The sequence below is a fragment of the Oikopleura dioica genome, chromosome 1 (assembly GCF_907165135.1).
Source record: "Oikopleura dioica chromosome 1, OKI2018_I68_1.0, whole genome shotgun sequence".
Lineage (NCBI taxonomy): Eukaryota > Metazoa > Chordata > Appendicularia > Copelata > Oikopleuridae > Oikopleura > Oikopleura dioica.
In genome coordinates, this window is record NC_137291.1 from 9,900,152 (window position 1) to 9,919,506 (window position 19,355).

General features: G+C 39.6%; 3 protein-coding genes and 1 long non-coding RNA gene across 4 annotated transcripts; 3 read left to right on the forward strand and 1 right to left on the reverse strand.

Moving 5' to 3' along the window:
- The first annotated feature begins 1,068 nt into the window (after positions 1-1,068).
- LOC145695285 (uncharacterized) lies at positions 1,069-1,808 on the forward strand. Its single transcript, XR_014133680.1, has 3 exons — positions 1,069-1,325; positions 1,381-1,566; positions 1,613-1,808. It is a non-coding gene; the product is annotated as an uncharacterized LOC145695285 (long non-coding RNA).
- A 7,132-nt stretch (positions 1,809-8,940) lies between these two features.
- Positions 8,941-13,553, forward strand: LOC145712048 (plastin-1-like). Its single transcript, XM_081789736.1, has 11 exons — positions 8,941-9,069; positions 9,801-10,098; positions 10,129-10,583; positions 10,674-10,855; positions 10,900-11,123; positions 11,763-11,952; positions 12,461-12,539; positions 12,654-12,902; positions 12,982-13,105; positions 13,151-13,275; positions 13,324-13,553. Exons 1-11 carry the CDS (start codon positions 8,966-8,968, stop codon positions 13,454-13,456), a joined length of 2,163 nt encoding a protein of 720 aa, XP_081645862.1. The 5' UTR covers positions 8,941-8,965; the 3' UTR covers positions 13,457-13,553.
- Positions 13,554-14,670: 1,117 nt separating this feature from the next.
- LOC145712049 (uncharacterized) lies at positions 14,671-15,117 on the reverse strand. The gene is made up of 3 exons (XM_081789737.1): positions 15,065-15,117; positions 14,840-15,013; positions 14,671-14,798 (listed from the first exon to the last, which is right to left on the reverse strand). The coding sequence occupies exons 1-3, from the start codon at positions 15,115-15,117 to the stop codon at positions 14,708-14,710; spliced, it is 318 nt and encodes a 105-aa protein (XP_081645863.1). The 3' UTR covers positions 14,671-14,707.
- A 2,170-nt stretch (positions 15,118-17,287) lies between these two features.
- On the forward strand, positions 17,288-18,662 carry LOC145712394 (uncharacterized). Its single transcript, XM_081790091.1, has 4 exons — positions 17,288-17,401; positions 17,448-17,843; positions 18,204-18,331; positions 18,377-18,662. Exons 1-4 carry the CDS (start codon positions 17,338-17,340, stop codon positions 18,515-18,517), a joined length of 729 nt encoding a protein of 242 aa, XP_081646217.1. The 5' UTR covers positions 17,288-17,337; the 3' UTR covers positions 18,518-18,662.
- Positions 18,663-19,355: the final 693 nt, after the last annotated feature.

Sequence of the window (19,355 nt, forward strand, 5' to 3'; positions counted from 1 at the left end):
GAATCTCGCGACCGTTGACAAGGCTGTTGCTTTTTGATAATATCTGCCCAAGATTTCAAATCAATGTGAGGGTTCGCCCGAGTTTGTTTTTGAGTTTGTCCGGAATGTTTTTTCTTTGAAAAATATTTCAAAACATGCAGCTTTTATACGTATTTAGCGTCTTACTCTAGTTTGAGGATTTGAAATCTCTTACTGTAGTTTGAGGAGTGTTTGTCATATGACAATGACTAGACTAGAGCATAGATCGTTTTGCCATACGAGGATGGACTTTCCAGATAGTGTTTTTTGCCATACGAGGATGGACTTCTCAGATAGTGTTTTTTTGCCATACGAGGATGGACTTTCCAGATAGTGTTTTTTGCCATACGATGATGGACTTCTCAGATAGTGTATTTTTGCCATACGAGGATGGACTTTCCAGATAGTGTTTTTTTTGCCATACGAGGATGGACTTTCCAGATAGTGTTTTTTTTTTTTTCTTGCCATACGTGGCTGGACTTTCAAGATGGTGTTTTTTGAGGCGCTCAAACGAGCTGATGAATAAGTTGAGTCGACTGTGGCTTAAAGTGTATAATATGTACTGTTTATTATATTAAATATAATATGCACTTAAAAATAAACAAAATAAGAACATAATATAAGTTCAAAAATGTTTCTCTCGACAAGAATATAAAGTTGGTCTCTTTTTTGAAATTTTTATCTCTTTTCGGTTTTCATAGAAAGTCGTTTTTTAAAAACGTGGCGCTCTCCAGCGCTGCACCGGGAAAACGGTTCTTTCTTGAAGGGTTTTGGAGGCTGAAACACATGTGAGTCACATGTTTGGGAAAAGGTTTTTAAATTGATGATAAATTAATGATACCATTACTATTTTTTCAATATAACAGTTTTGAGTCAACGATTCATGACCCAAAATAAGGGATTATTTTCGGCGCTTAAATTTTTTTCCAATTAAAACTAATTGAGCTTAAATTTGACACGAAATAAGCCTTAGTTGATTGAAGCGAAACATTGCAAATTTTTCATCAAGTCCTTGATGTCCTTTATTTAAAAACCTTCTGTTCTGATCGATCTGCAGCTATGAATCTCAACTCCTCGCAGTAGGACCTGTTCAAGAACTCTTTCCTTTACTACTTGATTTCAACATAGACATTTTATTTTCTATCTACAAGTCCTTTGATCCTCTCCTTCCAGGAGACACTCGACTCCGGGACTCTCTCTAGGTTTAAACTGAACACAGTGAAAGGCGGAAGCTACTCAAGCTCCACGACAACGGAAATTCTTCAAGCCAATTCTTGGTACCAATTTGAGACATCTAGCCATCCAGTGTAGGGAACTTTCTTTGATTCAATAGACAAGATAAAACTTACAGCAATTTTTCAGAGGACATGAAGATGGATAAACGGGCACAAAAAAATTCTAAACAAGGAAACGATATTTTCTTGAGCCAATAAAAGAGCTTGCGTTTCTGTCGATAACGGAGTGCTGACTGTAGGCGGAAAACAAAGCCCGAGCGGTGTTTATTTATTTCACAATTTTGAGTGGTCACACGTTGGTTTTATGCTCAAGGTATGTTTTGGACAGCTCTCAAATCCACGTGTTTCCCTTCTTTTAGCAAGTCAGATACAACTCGGCGATTTTTACGGGCTTATCTGTGATCGTCGTTCCTGGTTACCCAACTCGTGATGTTCAGAAATTCGCATGGACAGGAGAATCCGTTGAGAATGCTCAATTATTGATGAAGCAAGAAACTTACGATGTTCAATACCCTCTTCTCTTTTCTCTGCCACATGTCACGTGCCCAAAGCAACACTGAAGGAAACATTATAGAACTTTTCGTTATTATTTTCTTCAAAGTGCATTTTCAGACGTTTGACCAAAGAGAGGCTAAAATAAGGTTAACGTTGATAACACTCTAAATCTGCAAGTGGTAGTTATTTGAAGACTTAACCCCAGTGGCGCGCAATTTACGTCTTTGGCGGTTCGCGCCTCGCAACCGGTTGCTCCGTCAATAACTACGCATCTCGAAGAAAGCAGGTGCGCGGTAGCCAAGCGGATTTTGTGGCTTTATTTCTCACCTTTATTTTTGCGAAAAACGATTTTCAAGAAAATTACCTCACAGTAATAAAATAAGTGCTTTTCAATTACAAAAGAAGTAATCTATTTTAATCATTATTTGATCCAAAATAATAGATAATTACTACCTATTGACGAGTCAAATGATGAATATAATATTTCTTAATTTTCGAGCGAAAACTATTTCTCCCAGAAAAATACTAATTAATTAATCAGGTTCGAGTTACCTTCTTGGTCATGTCAACACCGAGCGGTGAATAGTTCATGAGCGAGTTGATAAATTTGAAATGAACACGAGCCCCCTTTCTCTTCCTTCTAAAGATTCTTTCCCTCCTTCCTCATTTGATTTCCCTGTTCCATTTTTTTCTGCTCAGATTCTATTTTATTCGCTAGAAGAGAAATTGACAGAGAATGACACTTTGGGCCGTGTCCTCCCAGGATCCGCGATAACTAGAGTTTCGCAAGAAGCTCAATAAGTGCCGAGTTAAACGAGAAAAGCTTATCCGCAGTAAGCACCGACTCAGACTGATATAAGTCCTTATCGCCTCTTCCAGCACTAGACTTTTCGTCCACTTTTGTTTTCAGGAGTTTTTGTTGTCAAATCTTTATCTAAATAGCGAGGAACAGCTCAGGAAGATTAATTTTCAAAATTCGAATTTCTCAAGGGTCAATTTTTTTGAAATCATCATATTCAATGTTTCAGTATGTAGTAGACAAAGATAAGTCTATTTTATCAAAGGGATATTAACGATAAATAAAATGGCCGTACACAAGTCGCAGGTGGATTTTCCGCTGTATTTGAGTGGATTCTGTTTCTGGATAAAATAATCAACAGCAGTACCAAGTACAATACCAAGTAATGGATAAAATAACGGGCGAAAAGAATATTTCTTGGGAAACTACCAACGCGGCAAAAAAAATTAACCATGTGTTAGAAGAAAATATTTTGCCTGGTAAAACATGTGTAAAAAGTCACATGTTTCTTAGGAGCTTAGGTTGAGAAAAATTACTAAAGAACCATAAAAAAACAAAATTAACAGCCAAAAAGTATTTTATCATATGTCTTCAAATTATAAAAGATGTTCTAAAAATTATTATTTGCATGTCCCAACCAGGACTTATTTCCATGAATACTACTGGCCTGAGCTTTTTCAAAGCTAGATATCTTTGAGATTCTCCATCAAATTTGTTAATTTAAATTTCTAGAGCTAAAAATAAAGACAATATTTTTTTGAATATAATACAGCCATATATAGATTTCGTAGTAGATCATCGAAATCATAGTCATTCTATTCCTATAATTAATTTAACTTATTGAAAACAAGATAAAATAATTTTTTAAGTCCCGAAAAAGAAGGGATTTGTATTTCTAGAGCCAATTCTGATAACTATAAGTATCATTATCTTGCTTTATTTTAGTATATTGGAGTCATAGGATTAGATGTCAATGTCAACAGTCAATGGAAAAGTTATCCGGACATTTTAATAAGTTAAATTTCGGCTAACGAATCTTTGGAGTCCCTGATAAAGAGAGGGGACACGCTAGTTCAAAAATAATGCGCCTTTTAGTAGTTTTAGACTCAATCAAAAATAATATTAATGACCGATGACAAGGTCTACTAAACATCGCGTTTATAGGATCATGCGCGAAAGGCGAGTAATTAGTAAGTGGGTGCATGCAAGTTATTTTTGATCAATCTAAAGCGATTGCGCAAATTCAAGAAAGTGGGGCCAACTCAGCGCTGGATGCAAATTCAATAGCAGCCCTTCCTTGCCTCTTAGTCGACAATTGATTGTCAATAACAACGGAAAATGGGGAGACGACTACTGCGACAACGGCCGATCATGTAGCAATTACGCTCTTGCGGCCTTAGTAAGACACGTAACATATTTATGAAAACTCCAAAGCGATTACCTAACTGTTAGAAGGAGACATAACAACTTGCCAATTACCATGTAAGCAATAACAAACACAATTAACAACTGAGGATCTCTAGATTAGAAATTGCATTTTCATTTTCTATGGGACACCATAAAGTTGCTAAATCAAACTAAACATTAAGTCTTTTAAATTCTCATTTAATTTGTTATTATTCATAATCTCGCCAACCTACAGCAGCTTTCGCTTGCTTAGATTTATTCTTAATATTTGGCAAAAACCCTCAAAGGGTACCTTTATTTCTGAACCCTCTTTCTAGAGCTTAGAGCTAGAAATCATAAAAGATCTTTTATGAACTCGATTTGATCATTTTCTTGCATTCAATCGATTATGGTATTGACCTAAAACGTACATGATTAGCTAATATTTTCAGATCCCAGTTAATTAATTCTAGGGGTCACGTGATCAGAGCCCTTGAAAGTTTAAAGCCAGTAATGCCCGAAAAAACGATGAGAATCACTTTTTCTTCTGAAAAATTCGAAGTGCTGGGCAATTAGGCTCATTTTGGCCACTATTGTGCGAAAAACAACAATCTCAGAGAGAATAGGATGATGGTCAATCGGATTGACCATCATTCAAAAAAAAATGTGTATTTTGATGTTTCAAGAGAAATGTTGATCAGAATCGCGACCGCGGAATTGGCGAAAGTTCCAGGGGTTCCAATTAAACATTTGCGAAATTTGGTAGAGGCGATAAGCGACCAACAAAATGGCTGATAGGCGGTGATCTGCCGCTGTGTCCCGCTGGGGTCAGCGTGAGCACCCACATACTATGTCCAGCGGTGGTGCGGACAGCGGTTTCCGGGCTACCCGACCCAGAAATTCGGCATTGTCTCACCTTACAATTTAGTAGCTCACTCAAGCGTTCCACCAAGCTCTGACTAAGAGACCGACGAGGGGAAAGAATTCACGCCGGAGCTGACTTACATAGTAGACGCAGAAATTCACCTACAAATGGGTTGATTGAGAAGGACGGAGATTTTTGACGAACCAAACTCCAAACTTTACTAAGACGTGTCCTTCCATAGTTCTCGGTTTTAAGGGACCCGGTTAGGTAGCGCCGCGCCGAACTTCATGCGCTCGCCGTTATTCTTGCGAATGGGATTTTTCAAATTTTCTTTTTGCAAATGATATCTACAGCTCTTCAGCTTTCTCATTCAGTTTTCCGTTTTTCTCTATCATCACTCATTGATGAGCTAGATCAAAAAAAAGGAGCGCAACTTCAAAAGGCATCAAGTCCTGCAAATTTTATTTTATCTTTTAGAAACCTGCACCATTAAAAAGCCCATGAAATTCTCTACAGATTCCACCTAATGCGCAAAGCTGAAACAGTACTAATAAGCGATACGGGTCATACAAACAAAAATTCCTAGCGCGCGCCCTGCTGGAATCATGTCTCAGGAGCCCAAAATAGCGTCCTGCCGCGCCGCGCCGTGCTGAGCGCGCTAAGATCTCTGGTTTATCAGCCTTTAATCCGAAATATGTAATGTTTCAGCTTTGCGCATTAGGTGGAATCTGTAGAAAATTTCAAGGGCTTTTTAATGGTGCAGATTTCTAAAAGACAAAATAAAATTTGCAGGACTTGATGCCTTTTGAAGTTGCGCTCCCCTTTTTTGATCTAGCTCATCAATGAGTGGTGATAGAGAAAAACGGAAAACTGAATGAGAAAGCTGAAGAGCTGTAGATATCATTTGGAAAAAGAAAATTTGAAAAATCCCATTCCCAAGAATAACGGCGAGCGCTTGAAGTTCGGCGCGGCGCTACCTAACCGGGTCCCTTAACCTCAAATGATCTCAAAAAAAGGAAATAATAATAATAAACTTTTTGGTCCTGAACTATGAAATTTCGCGCAAAACTATCGCTGAAAATTGTACTAAGAAATGAACCCCTTTGAAAACCTTCTGAAGTTCTGAAAACCGTCCCCAATTTGTTGGGACATGTGTGGCACCCAAGTGGCTAAACCACGTCTCCGGAAATCGGCTCCCCTTTGATCCCCATCCTCTAATGCCCCTCGTAAACTGGTAAATTGAGCGCCCGCTCGTTTCCTCTCTATTTTTATTCGAACCTTTTCGCCAAAAAATGATGAGACAATCGCCGACAGATGGTGATAGAGAATAAACAAAAAGAGGAAGAAAACAAAAAAGAGAGAGAGTCGAAGATCTGTCTTTTTAATTTTCATTGATAGAGGGTGAATTTTACGATCGGACGAGCTACTAGAGCTTTTGAGAGAAACAGCATCTATCAGAAAGTTTTTTTGATTGAAAGAGAATCATCCAAAAAACCTGTTGAAAGTAGTGTCAGATTTAGAGTTCAGTTCTTCTTTTAGCTTTTCTTAAAAATAGGCCCAGTCTCTAAACTCAATTACTTTATTATTTAGAATAAAACACAGCCGCTACGCTAGGTGTTAAAATACCGCAATAAATGAAAAAGGGAAACAAAGTGGGATTAGAAACAATATTTTGCCCAAGCAGAGTTGACACCGAATTCCGTGTTCGGAGCAAACTAAACACAAGATCATCCTCATTTTCCTTTTATCCGTTAAAATGGCGACTCATAAAAAATTCGTTAAAATGAGAACTCCCTGTTTCATTTTCAAGAATCTAAAATTTCGGCTTTCAAAGGGGTCAAATACTCTTTTAAGCTGAATTAAATTAATATGTAAGAGTTCTTACTATGCTGTCTATCCCCTTAACAATCGTGTCTCCATTTTCAACCCTTTTTTCGTGAATGAAAAACGTCGTTGATCTCTTATCTAGTAGCTTTAGGAAGTCCTTGAAAAAAAAGCTCCCTTTGAAAAGTCATGTTTTTTCATGAACTATGAACTAGCACAACTATAATTAGAATATTCAAATTCATCGCTAATAACATCCTGCACTGCTTCGGCAAAAATGATATTCCAGTAAGAGGATAACAAGAATTTTATCTCCGGAACTAAATTTTTAGAAAAAGCTGAGTTTCGTTCAATTTCATGAGAAAAACATTTCCACTCGTTTTTTCCAAAATATCAAGCTGGTGTCAGTTCCAAGCTCAAAACAGGTGCCACTTTTTGGGTTAATTTGCGAGCTGCTACAGGCCTGGACTAGTTTTGAGTCGCGATAGGCGACGTCATAGCAGCACCTCAGCCAACTATCAAGAATTCCTATCGTCCGGCCCAAGGATGAAGTTTAAAACGCGCGCAAATGTGAGCCTTCTGATTTGTGGTCCAGATGATAGGAATTCTTGATAGCTGGCTGAGGCGTTGCTATGACGTCGCCTATCGCGACTCAAAATTAGTCCAGGCCTGTAAATATGTCGAAATTTCGCGCCCGAGTTCCCGCTTTTTAGAAATGGGAGTCCAACTCGAGACGGAAATAGAATTAGAAATGGGAAACTGAAATATGTTATGTAAAACACGCTTTTTGAACGCGTAAAAGTTATGTTTTGGAAACTTTCGAAAAATCCACCCTACTGTAGATCGCCCAATGAGTATGTTATCTTTTCGTTTCTAAAATCAAATTTCGGCTTTGACAAAATTTTATCAGAAATAAATTTAGAAAATGAAGATGTTCAAAAAGGTGTCCGCGGGTATTTCTAGCTGTGTGATCCCGAAAACGTTGAAATAACACGATAACGTGGCCGAGCAATAATTAGGGTAAATGATAAATTTTGACAGAATTCACGCGGAAAAACGTGAAAATTGAACCCCTTCCCGTGGCTACACATTTTTTGAGTTTATCTTGAGTTGAATCAAGTTCAATCATCATCAATTCTTTTATCGCAAATTCACGCAGCGAAAGCGACGTTTTCGTGGAACTTGAACCGTCTAAAAGCAGCCCTAATTATCGCCCGCGAAATGTTACATGATGATATCTACCAAAAAACGCCAGTAGAACGCACCAAAGAAGCCATGAGAAAAAAAATCTTGCGCCCAAGTTCAACCCTAATCGCGCGGCCATCTAATCATCCACCTGACAATTTTCTAAAGAGAGATACAAAATGTACACATTGCTTTTTCACAAATTCATTCTAAATTGCTCCAGAATTTCGCAAATTCAAATGAACAAAAGTAAATTCTTTGAGATTAAGGGTGTCAACAAGACTTCTGAATATTTGGGGAAATCAACGTTGACACCCTTAAAACTCTATAAATCACCAGAAATGAATAGTTCAGATGCTGATTACGGTTTTGGTGTATTCATCTCCAGAAAAGATAATAAAAAAACTTAATTAAAAGTCAATGAAGCGTACTCAAGCCCAAAGTGAGTAGCCCCACTGAATTTACGTTTACGATCGTTTTCGGTTTCAATGCTTCATCGCTCGTAAACTTGAGCTCAATAATAAACTCCAGAGATAGATTTATGCGGCACACGGGTGTTTTGTCAATCGCAAAAATCGTCTGATCATCTTTTCCCGTAAAAACGATGCTCCAAAAAAGAGATAAAACTCACACTTTCGGCGAAAAAGAAATTTTAATTTTTTACTTTGAACCAATCAAAATGCTTAAAAATTTCCAACAGCGCCATCCAACGAGAATTTTTTTACCAAAAATTTTTTATCAAGGATGGTTAAATTTATTCTAGTAAAGCTCTCAGTATAGACGTAAGGAAGTTCCATGATTCGGTCCTTTGTTTTCTGATGAATGGGGGCTTTCAATACTCGCGTGTTGAAAAAGGCCGAATTTCAGAAAGAGCAACGCTTGGGTTTTCTGATGGCAAATAAAAATGTTCGAGAGAAATGACTTTATTTAATAATTTACTACCGGATTAAGAAGCCGGTGATTAATAAAAGCGTCAATGATTATACTTTATCGCGCCCTTGGTGATTCACCTTCTTACCGGGTGTTCTCAATCACCAGAGAAGAACCTTCTCATTTTTCGCTGAATCATTATCCTTTTTTTACTATTTATACCTGCTTCGCCGATGAACGATTCATTCTTAATCTAACGAAAGATTATTTTCAGAAAATTATTAAAAAATGGACGAGTACGTTGCAGAACTTATTCAAGAAATCAAACACTTGGACTTAGAGAATGAAGACATCAACAAAGTTGCCGAGGCTTTCGCCCATGTCGACAAAAAGTAAGTCCGAATAAGGAGACATAATTCTCGGAAAATCGGAGCTTTCGTCAGTTCCATCCGTGACTAAATTGAGTGAGCACCTGCGCTGGAAATTCAAGCCGCTCTTTTCTACCTTTCAAAGCTTTTCTCCAATCCTAGTAGTTAAAATATCAAAACCGAAATTAAAAACTTAAATTGACTGACGATCAGGCTCTTGGGATTTGATTGAGCTTTAGAAAGGAAGCCGAACAAGGGGTTATTACTCAACTTGTAACGTTGTTAAATTTAAACTCCGGTAAAATAAATACGGACAAGGTTGATTTATGATATGATCCGTCGCAGAGTTCCTGTCATAAAGCGCGCTTTATTTTGACGTTTTACTATTGTAAAATTACCATTTTTCACGAAAATGTTTTGTGACTTCTAACGCGCATAAAAAATGAGCCGAGAGAGCTCAAGATTGCATAAGATCGTTTCTGGCGCGAACCAGATTACAGCAACTCAAAGACGGAATGTTCAAATATTCGAGACCTTTGAAAAACAGAGTTCTTTTTTGGGCTTCTATTTTTCCTTGGACTTTAGTTTTGCTTATTGAAACTCGTTGACCCTAACCTTAATCAAATACTGAAATTTTATTTTTTAAATCAAATGATTTTTTAATTAAAGTAAGAAAAAAGTCTAATTTTTCAATAATTATGGTTTCAAAAAAAATAATGATTTTTGTTAAATTTTTATATTTATTATTTTTTCAGAAAAGAACGATCTGTCGATATCGACTCTTTGGGCGAATTGTTAGATGAAGTCGGAAAACCACTTCCTGGATTCAAGATCCGGCAAATGCTTCCTACCCTTACCTTGAAGACATCTGGCCGCGTCAACGTTTTAGAGTTCGGCTCTATTTACCATGACCAGGAACGGATTTCGAAACATGGCTACCCAACATGGCTGCGGCTTTCCCCTTCCTCGCTTGCTGAGATGTTCAAAGCGAGATCCATGTTAATCCCGAGCGGGCTTAGACGACTTTCAAAAACTAAAATGTCGAATGGGGCCGTGCGTGTCGAGTGACACGGGAGGATTGTTATTCCATACAGTTGCCGGATCAGGGGGAATAAGCGAGTCAGAATCCCGCGTAGCAGCGTTAGAAGGTTGTCCGGATTCTGTCCGACATCTCGTTTTCAGTTAGAAGAACGTTTCTATTACTGTATCTTTCGAAATCCCAAAATGCAGGTGAAAAAGGATATTGCCAGCAGCTTCAGAAAAACCATCGACGCGGCGGAAGGAGTTGTTTCGAAAACTGGCGCTTCTTCTTGGTCAACGCATACTTATTCTTTGGAAGAACGGGAAGCCTTCGCTGACTGGATAAATACGAGACTCAAGGACGATCCTGACTGCAAGAATCTCTTGCCCATTACTGTTGACGATGAGAGTTTGTTCGAGAAAGTTTCTGATGGTATTTTGCTCTGCAAACTTATCAATCTTTCACAGCCGGAAACGATTGATGAGAGAGCAATCAATAAGACAAAACTCAGGAACTGGTGAAAAAAAAAATAAAAATAAGTTTTATCATCGAATTTAAAAACTAAAATAGAAAATAAGGCTTCTAGCATTTCTTCATCAAAATAAAGTGTTTACCGAAAACAAGAAAATCTCAACCTTGCCATCAACTCCGCCTCTGCCATTGGCTGCACCGTTGTCAATATTGGAGCTCAAGATCTTCTCGAATCCCGACAGCATTTGATCCTCGGTCTTTTATGGCAAATCATCAGAATGGGTCTTTTTGCCAACATCGATCTTGCTCTCAATCCGAGTAAGCCATCTTTTCCTGTTTACAAGGAAATAAACCTGTTTTAGATCTGAAGGCCTTATTGATGGATGGAGAGGAGCTGGCGGACTTGGACAAACTCGGACCGGAAAAGCTGCTCCTGCGATGGATGAACTATCACTTGGCGCGCGCTGGCTACTCTAAAACCGTTTCCAACTTCGGAAAGGACATCTCTGACTCTCACGCTTATCTCAACTTGCTCGCGCAGATTCAGCCTGGTGACTTGAGCCCTCCTCTATCTGCCTTCTGTGTGGTGCGTAAATATCGACTACATGTGTATGATGCGTCTATCTACCCTAGAAAGCATCTAAAACTCCGTTTTCCAGTAGAAATTAGAGTTAACGATGCCCTATCATAAATTCGTTCGAAAAACTACTGTTAATCTGAATACACGAGCCAGCAGCGAGGTCACGTGTTAGTAAGACCGATTCCGGTTTAGCTAAAGCGGAAGTTTTTAAGCGCCAGTTCTCCCTTCTCTCTGTTTCGGGTTACTTTCAACATAATGACAACATACTTATACGCTAAAGGATCTACCCTTCAAAAAACAGTATTTTCAGAGCCAGAACGTGGTCTTTAGGATTAGGGCCTTTCGTTCTTGGATTTTCACGCAAGTTTTCTTTGCAGATTATCCAGCGAAAACATAACTGTAATCTCTTTTCTTAATACTTTTTTAATTCTCCCAAGAATTCCAATTTGACAAGAGTCTAATTTGAATTCAATGAAAACAGTACACTTGTATTTTTCTGGGCTTAATACTCTCATTTCGTTAAGGGTGTCAACAACATTATTCCCGGAGTAATGACGTGTTTTGAAAATACAAAAAAAGCATAAACTTTTCTCAATAATAACCCCAGTTTTCACGAGTTCTTCGAACAATTTATCTTAATTTTAGGCCGGTGACGATCTTGCTCGAGCTGAAATGATGTTGAAAAATGCTGACAGATTGGGATGCCGCGCATTTGTCACTGCGCGCGATGTTGCGAATGGACATGAAAAGCTGAACATGGCATTCGTCGCGAACTTGTTCAATAATCATCCATCTCTCGAGCCGCCAGAGGAGGATGAGAATGATGAGGTCATCGGTAAGTCGACTTCTGAAGAATCTTTCTCAAGATGAATTTTCTGATAATTTCGGAGCTACTAGAAGTGGCTCTTCTTTATTGAAACAGGCCAAGTTAATAGAATCAGTGTTGCTTCGTGAAACCACTCGTTCTATTTACGATTCTTAGACGGGACAATAGTCCCACAGCTTCTCGCAACACAGCATTCAAAATACGACTTTATCGAGTTCAAGAGCCCAGCCGCAAAAACCCCAGTTCCCCCTCCTGTCACAATAATTGGTACTCGCATGCTTATCGATGTGACAACTTTCTAAACCGTCTTCGTCGTGATTTGTTGTTTATTATTTTTTTACTTTTTCCCTAAAGAAAAAAAGAGAGAGTTTTTTCATGTCAACTTATCAAACATGGAAAATTGAAAGTCCAAAGTCGCGAATTTTCAAAAAAAAAAAGAAAATGCGACGCGTATCCTACGTCGGATCAGATGTGCTGAATGTCAATTGACTTCCTTTTCGTATAATCTGATGTTCAGAGGAAACCTGCGACGAGCGCACTTATAGAAATTGGATGAACTCGTTGGGAGTCCAGCCCAGAGTCAACAGATTATATGGGTAAGTTATTCAGGCAAAATTGATGAGTCACAATAAATTTCTTTAAACAGTTAGTTTTTATAATATTTCATCAAATCTAGTGATAAAATTTATTGCATCTGACCAAAATTCTAGTGATCTGATTGACGGAAACGTCCTCCTTCAACTCGAAGACATCGTCAGACCCGGAATCGTCAACTGGGAACGAGTAAATCGCGCCCCCTTCCCGAGAATAGGCGCAATGATGAAGCGAATTGAAAACTGTAACTACGCAGTGGACATTGGGAAAGAACTTAAGTACTCACTCGTCGGAATCGCCGGAAACGATATCTACGACCAAAACCGAACTCTTACTTTGGCACTCGTCTGGCAAATTATGAGAGGGTGAGTTCATCTTGCCACTTTTATACAAAAAAAGTTCACAGTGCTCACCGTTTGGGCTAGAATTACAGTTTTAATTTAGGTACACGACAAAAGTGCTAACAGATCTCGGTGGAAACACGCAAATCCGCGATGCGGAAATCGTCGATTGGGTGAATCAAACCCTCGCTTCTGGTGGCAAAACGTCGAAGATTTCCAGTTTTAAGGTATTCCCGTAAATTCTCTCGCTTTTTCTTATTTTGACTCTTTAGGACCCCTCGATCGCCAGTTCCCAGGCAATTCTAGACGTCATCGATGTCCTCGTGCCTCAATCCATCGACTACAGCGTTGTGCTCTCAGACCCGTCAGATTACGAGGATAAACTCCAAAACGCCAAGTAAGCCCAACCTTGAAGCCACGCAAATCCATAATTGCCAATTTAAAGGTACGCCCTTGCAATGGGAAGGAAAATCGGCGCTAGAATTTACGCAACGCCCGAGCACGTGGTCAATGTCGACATGAAAATGGTCCTGACGATTTTCGCCTGTCTCATGGGCCGCGGAATGGAGCGAACATGAGGAAAAATGGGCTGTTTTGTAAATTCTTCTTTCAAATTTTTCTATATTTTCTGTAAATAAAACTTCAAATAAACGAATTTCGCTCTGGGACAAACGAGTTGCGTTGTTTATTTTTGACGTGTTGTTAGTTTTCAAGAAAAAAAAGAAGGAAACTCTAATCATTTCAAAATTTCCCTCCTTAGCAACTGCACGACGACATAGGCGGTCAATCTTCGAGGTAAGTTACGTAACCGGGCTAAATGTTAGTGTAAAGGGGGGTTCCAAGGGGGCGAAGCCCCCTGGATTAGGCCTTACGGTTAGGAACTATGTACTTTTCTATCAGGGGGGTTCCGGGGGGCGAAGCCCCCGGGTTAGGGGTAGGTTTAGGGAGAAACAGTTTTCTATACCCCGAAGATTGACCACATATGACCCTGCACGAGCGTTTTGATAGAGCAGGTTTGGGTTCTAGGATGTGATAAGGGATTAAGCCTTGAGAATTATGCTTAGACGAACGGGGACTATACGGGGACTTAGTTTGATCTTGATATCACAAATTACTTGGACGAATACGCGGCGGCATCCCGCGGTGTCAGCTGCATTATCTGAAGGGCAATCAAGATTTTTACTTCCACAGCAGACCGCCACGTTGCGCCCTCTTTCGGCAACCTTCAATATAAAATCGAGCCGGAAATATCCAAAGTCATCAAAAATACGAAAATGACAAAGATCCAAAGCAAGAAGTCGACCCCCAAAATCATGGCGGTTTCTCTTCCCCAACAATGATCCCTCAGGCGACGAGTCCTCCTCAAAAGATCCCGATCGAGATCCAGAAACGACTGCTGCAAGGCAACTTGAATCTTCTCACCGAGCAGATGGACCTCAATTTGAAAACTGCAATCAAGGAAGAGATCCGCCGCCACGCCAACAAAATCCTCTCAACCAAGAACAACCTCACCGTCAGAAAATGGGAGTTGATGATCGACATGCTGAGCATTCGCGTCAAAATGCTGCAGAAAACAACGAAGTCCTCAATCTCATCGCAGATGGAAGCTCTGACAACGAAGAAAACCACCAAAGGAAGCATTGCTAGAAAAATTACAATCGCGAACAAAAACTTCTCCAAGCAACACGAAATCGTCAAGAACTGGTGCTACGAGCAAATTTCAGCTTTCCTGTCTGCGAACAACCTTTCCACCTGAAATTCACTAAACAATCAAAAATATTTCTTCTTTGAATGAGTGTTTTTTTTTTTGCAGTTTCAAGCAATTTCATCTAAACTTGGGAATGTCGGTTACTGAATTCGGCTTCTCTTTTAGCTTGAAGCTCGTCTAGTACTCTTGAAATTGTCGGAATAGGACTTGATCTTATTAATAAATGAGATTGGTACAACATTTTCAATCAAACCTGTGTTGTGGATCTGAGTCAATTGGCAAAGGAGACTTTGATGTCTGGGAAAGCATTGCCAAAAGCGCATGAATCGGTAGTTCCATCCGATCATCGACTTCAGAATCGACCGGGGATGCGTAGTAGCTGTTCATCTCCATGTGTACTGCGGCCTGTGCGGTTGCACAAAAAGGGCTGAACATTATTTTAGAATAATATCAGATGGGGTCTAAGACGGGCACGCACCAACAAATCAGGGCGATAATGATATCGTAAATCACCGCAACGCAATCTTTCATTGTGGTTTACAAGATCTTGAACGTGGCTTTCAAGAGAAATGAGTCTTGTTAACACTTTCCTGTGTCCATTTCTTGCCTGAAATTTTGATCTTTTTCTAACCACTCGCAGCAAAAATGACCTGAAAAATACAAAAATTGAATCAAAAGCCTCTAAAAACCTAATTGTTCATTATAAGATCTCCTTAGAAGACATCGTTGCAAAAAATAACAGCAAAGTCCTGCTAAAACCATGTATCGAATCACCGGCGAAGGAAAATAGAGTTCTGAGACGAGCCAAAGAGCGACCAGGATGACAAGAGCAAAGCCGAGGCAAATGAAACGAAAGAATGGCAGTGAAAAGCGCAGTAATTTGCCCAGTTTATAGCTTGCAATCGGAAAGCAAAAGAGGTCTTTTTGAATTTCAAATATGAGCTTATGTTATCATCTATGTTTCCGCCTGTATCCAAGATACAGCATCTAACTGTAAAATTAAAATCCAGTTCCTAGCCAACACCAATAGCACCATCGATCATTGCATTCAAACAACCTAGTTCCCTCTACTTTTCTCGCAGTCGCCAATGCATTCGTGAGATTGAAATGAATTCCTCGGAAATAAAAGCTTCTTTGAACTTGGTCCTTTGATGGTGCCACTCGATTTTTTAGCGCTTTATGGCGATCTGCATGCCGTCTTCTTTGGCGATCTTCGAAGCGTTTTTCTAGCGCTGATTTTGCGTCGATCATACTTTTAGCGTCTTTTGGGGGTTACAGTTTATGCTCTCTAAAATCATTCTTGTCAGTCTAATAACAATTTAACCCGTAATTTTCCAGTGACGAGGATCTGGTTGGGTAGAAATCACTGGTACTCTCAGAGTTTCCACAGTACACTCAGCGATCTTCTCCGCTTCTGAATCTTCATATTCAATTTTGGAAGTCTCTTTTTCCTCTATGATTTCTGTTTTATGACCGAAATTCTCGATGACAGTGATTCTATCTTCATTTTCCGATTCAGAATTCTGTTCTTGATCATTATTCATTTCTTCATAATCGAAACGCGGCGAAACGAATTAAAACAGATACTCGCTGAAAAAATAGAAAGGTACTTTTTGTGCCTAGTGCTTTGCAGAATACCGTCTGGCATAAATAAAAAATCCCCCGTTCGAAAAAGAAGCGAGCAAGGACCTTGTTTAATAATTTCAGCGAAAAGGAACTTTGACGCTAGAATATTCTTATGTCCAAAAGACCACTGGTAAACTCTTGCAGGTAAAATTGAAAAGAGATTAATTCTTATCATTATTTTTCAGATGAACGCGATCAACCTTACTGCAAGATCTGCCTTGAAACCTACAACTTCGACGATCGCCAGGAATGCACTCTTCACTGTGGCCATCGCTCCTGCAAAAGATGCTTGAATGCTCTTCCTCAGAGGAACTGCCCTATCTGCCGAAACACTTTTACAGCCGGCCAGATCATCAAGCTCTACGACAACTGATTATTATCAGAAATAAATTGAAAATGAAAAAAGAAAACGAAAATATTTCATTTTCTTTCAATTAGAAATAAATGAATATTAATGATCTTTCTTTCTAATCAGGTTTAAGTAGCGATTTCATTCTTGCAATTTTCTAATAAAAGAAGAAATATTGAAAAAAGAGCCGATTTCTCACGTTCAAGTCTCGGCTTCGATTAGCGCCCTCCTCCGACGTGACTTTCAAAAATCACCAGTCTGATTACTCACCAAAAACGCGTAGCCGCCCGCGGCCGTTTCGAGCACTCTGATTGGCTGAGCGCGCGAAGTAGCGCGGGCGTTTTTGCGTCCCAACGGAATTGAGCAAAAAGCGCCTCCCAGCGTACGCTCGCCAGCGAAAATCGAAACCCGACACTGAAAAATAAAGCGAAAATTTTTCGTTTTTCCTTTTTCGCCCAAAATCGCTCAAGTGGAAAACGAAAAATAAGAGATTCGGGGCAGATCGAGAGCCTCCTTAAAATGAGCATGAAATTTTGCGGATTCGAATCGAGAGAAATAAAATTAAAAAAAAATCTTCATTTATTTTCCCATTTAATATTTATCGAAAAAATATTAATTAATGAAATGACATTTTTACCTGATCATTTTATATTTTTTTGTCAACTTGCTAAAGACTTTTGTTTTTATTGAAAAAAGTGTTAAACAATTCATATTTTGCTACGATAACAATTTTTTTAAGTTTTGAGAAAAGGGTTGATACGGATTTTGATCGAAAGATGTCGTCTGTTCTAGACGAGCTCGAAGCAGACTCTCCTACTCCACCACCACTCACAGAAAATGGTAAAAGTATTCTTTGCTTTTTATTTTTCAATAATAATTTGATTAGAGGAAAATGGCATGGAAGTAGAAGAATTAGTAAAGACAGAGAAGCCAAGCAATGGACAAGATGCGGTCCCAATCGAGTCAGTAACTCCGAGAAGCAACGGAGAAAAAGAAAATGTGTCAGACAAGGAAAACGCCTCCGAACCAGCATCTCAAGAAAACGAAGAAGCGAGCCAAGAAAGCCTAGAAAAACCAGAATTACCGAGCGCGAAAGAAAAGGGGAAACGACGACCTTCAGAAGGGACGAAAGCCACTGCCACGCCGCCCACCAAGCGGCCAAGAAGATCGGTCCCGGCAAAGAAAAAGGACGAAGAAGCGGAAAAGACCGAAACGCCGAAGAAGAACAAGCCGAAGCCAAAGACTCCCAGTCGAAAGAAGAAAGAGGAGGAGGAGGAAGAAGGTTCGTTCTATAAAAAAATTTTATTAATTTTATCGATGATTTTCAATAAGATTTTCTACAGGCTCTCTCTTTTATAATATGACTCTCTAGAAGTTTCACCGAGGATTATTCGAAAGAGTGGTTTTACCCGATATGAATTCTAGAGAGAAAAGAGCGAAGGTTGTATCCATTGCTTCACAGAATGGGACATTCTTTGTAGAAAAAGAGATAAGAGATAAATGAAAATTCTTATATCTAAGCGCTGGGAAATTTATAATTCGGGAAAATTTAAACTATGTCTTCGAAGAGTAACAAGAGCAACAAGTAATGATGAATTTTCAACAGTTTTTTTTCGAAAGCGAAACTAATTTATGACTTTAGATGTCCTCGAGTGTGAATATCTCAAGGGCGAAATTATCGCAGTCAGAGCTGAGGAGGGCAACTTTTACCTCGCCGAATGCATATCAAATATCACAGCCGAAGATCTCGAGCGCTCAGAGACTTTCAAGGTACAAATTCTCCCTATTTCCCCTATTTTAACTTTTCAATTTTAGGTTCAATGGTTTGATGTAACCGAAGACGAAGATGTGTTCCAACGAAGCTACAACGACGTCGTCGATCACCGGACGATCATTTGCGAGCGGGTCAAGTTAAAAAAGAAAGCGGTGGAAGATGGCGACTCAAGCCCGAAATGAAGAAGGAAATAAAACGCAAGCTAGAAAAGTGCCTTGGAGGCAATCCTGTTACTTCTTCCGACGAGGACATGGCCGATGAAGATATGCCAGAAGTGCGGCTCTCCGGAGACAAACCGGTGAAAAAGTTCAACAAGAAGTCGACGAAAAAGACGGAAAAGAAGAAAGGATCTTTCGCTAGAACGCCCCTTGGAACGCCTAAGCCATACCTGGCGAAGATTCCCATGAGCGACAGTCCACGAGCAGGACTTACAATGGCTGCGGAAACTTCCCCTCCGAAGCCAAAATTAAAGTACACCCCTTTTTCTGAATTTTCCTTATTGCTTATTTCAGGAAATCTGAAACTCCGAAGCGAACTCCCAAAACCGGCAAAATTGTAAACCAGAAGAAAGTCTACGCCAGTGCTGGGGAAACTCGTCGCGGCCGCCCACCAATTCATGAGACGGAGTACATCCCAAATAGCGCATCTCAAGATGATGCTGATGAAGGAGAGATTCAGTTCGGAGAGAATGATCCCACGCCGATCGGGTCTTTTTCAAAGACTGATATGGAGCCTGATTACGTCAAATTCGATAGCGCAGAGGACCCGGACAAGAATCTCAAGCCTAATTCAAGCATTCACTTGTTGGAACACGACCCCGCATTTACTGCGTCTGGAAATCCATTCAACTTGCCCGATGAAGTTCTTGCCATCAAACCAATGCTTCAACGAGACTTCGATGCGTTCAACAAAATGCTTGAAAACGCGCAAATTCAAGGCTTCCGAGGACCAGATTGCAAAAAAACTGTTCTTCATTTCGCCCTCGATTCCAACGACGAAGAATTCGTCAAGCCCCTCCTT

Excerpts from the sequence above, each read along its gene's own strand:
- LOC145712048 (XM_081789736.1), top strand. The coding sequence starts at position 8,966 with ATGGACGAGTACGTTGCAGAACTTATTCAAGAAATCAAACACTTGGAC. Across the intron at positions 11,124-11,762 it reads CTCTATCTGCCTTCTGTGTG|GCCGGTGACGATCTTGCTCG; the intron begins GTGCGTAAATAT and ends TCTTAATTTTAG. Across the intron at positions 12,903-12,981 it reads GTCTGGCAAATTATGAGAGG|GTACACGACAAAAGTGCTAA; the intron begins GTGAGTTCATCT and ends GTTTTAATTTAG.
- LOC145712049 (XM_081789737.1), bottom strand. The coding sequence starts at position 15,117 with ATGAAAGATTGCGTTGCGGTGATTTACGATATCATTATCGCCCTGATT. Across the intron at positions 15,014-15,064 it reads ATTATCGCCCTGATTTGTTG|CCCTTTTTGTGCAACCGCAC; the intron begins GTGCGTGCCCGT and ends AATAATGTTCAG. Across the intron at positions 14,799-14,839 it reads GACTCAGATCCACAACACAG|ATCAAGTCCTATTCCGACAA; the intron begins GTTTGATTGAAA and ends TTTATTAATAAG.
- LOC145712394 (XM_081790091.1), top strand. The coding sequence starts at position 17,338 with ATGTCGTCTGTTCTAGACGAGCTCGAAGCAGACTCTCCTACTCCACCA. Across the intron at positions 17,844-18,203 it reads AGAGGAGGAGGAGGAAGAAG|ATGTCCTCGAGTGTGAATAT; the intron begins GTTCGTTCTATA and ends TTATGACTTTAG. Across the intron at positions 18,332-18,376 it reads AGCGCTCAGAGACTTTCAAG|GTTCAATGGTTTGATGTAAC; the intron begins GTACAAATTCTC and ends TTTCAATTTTAG.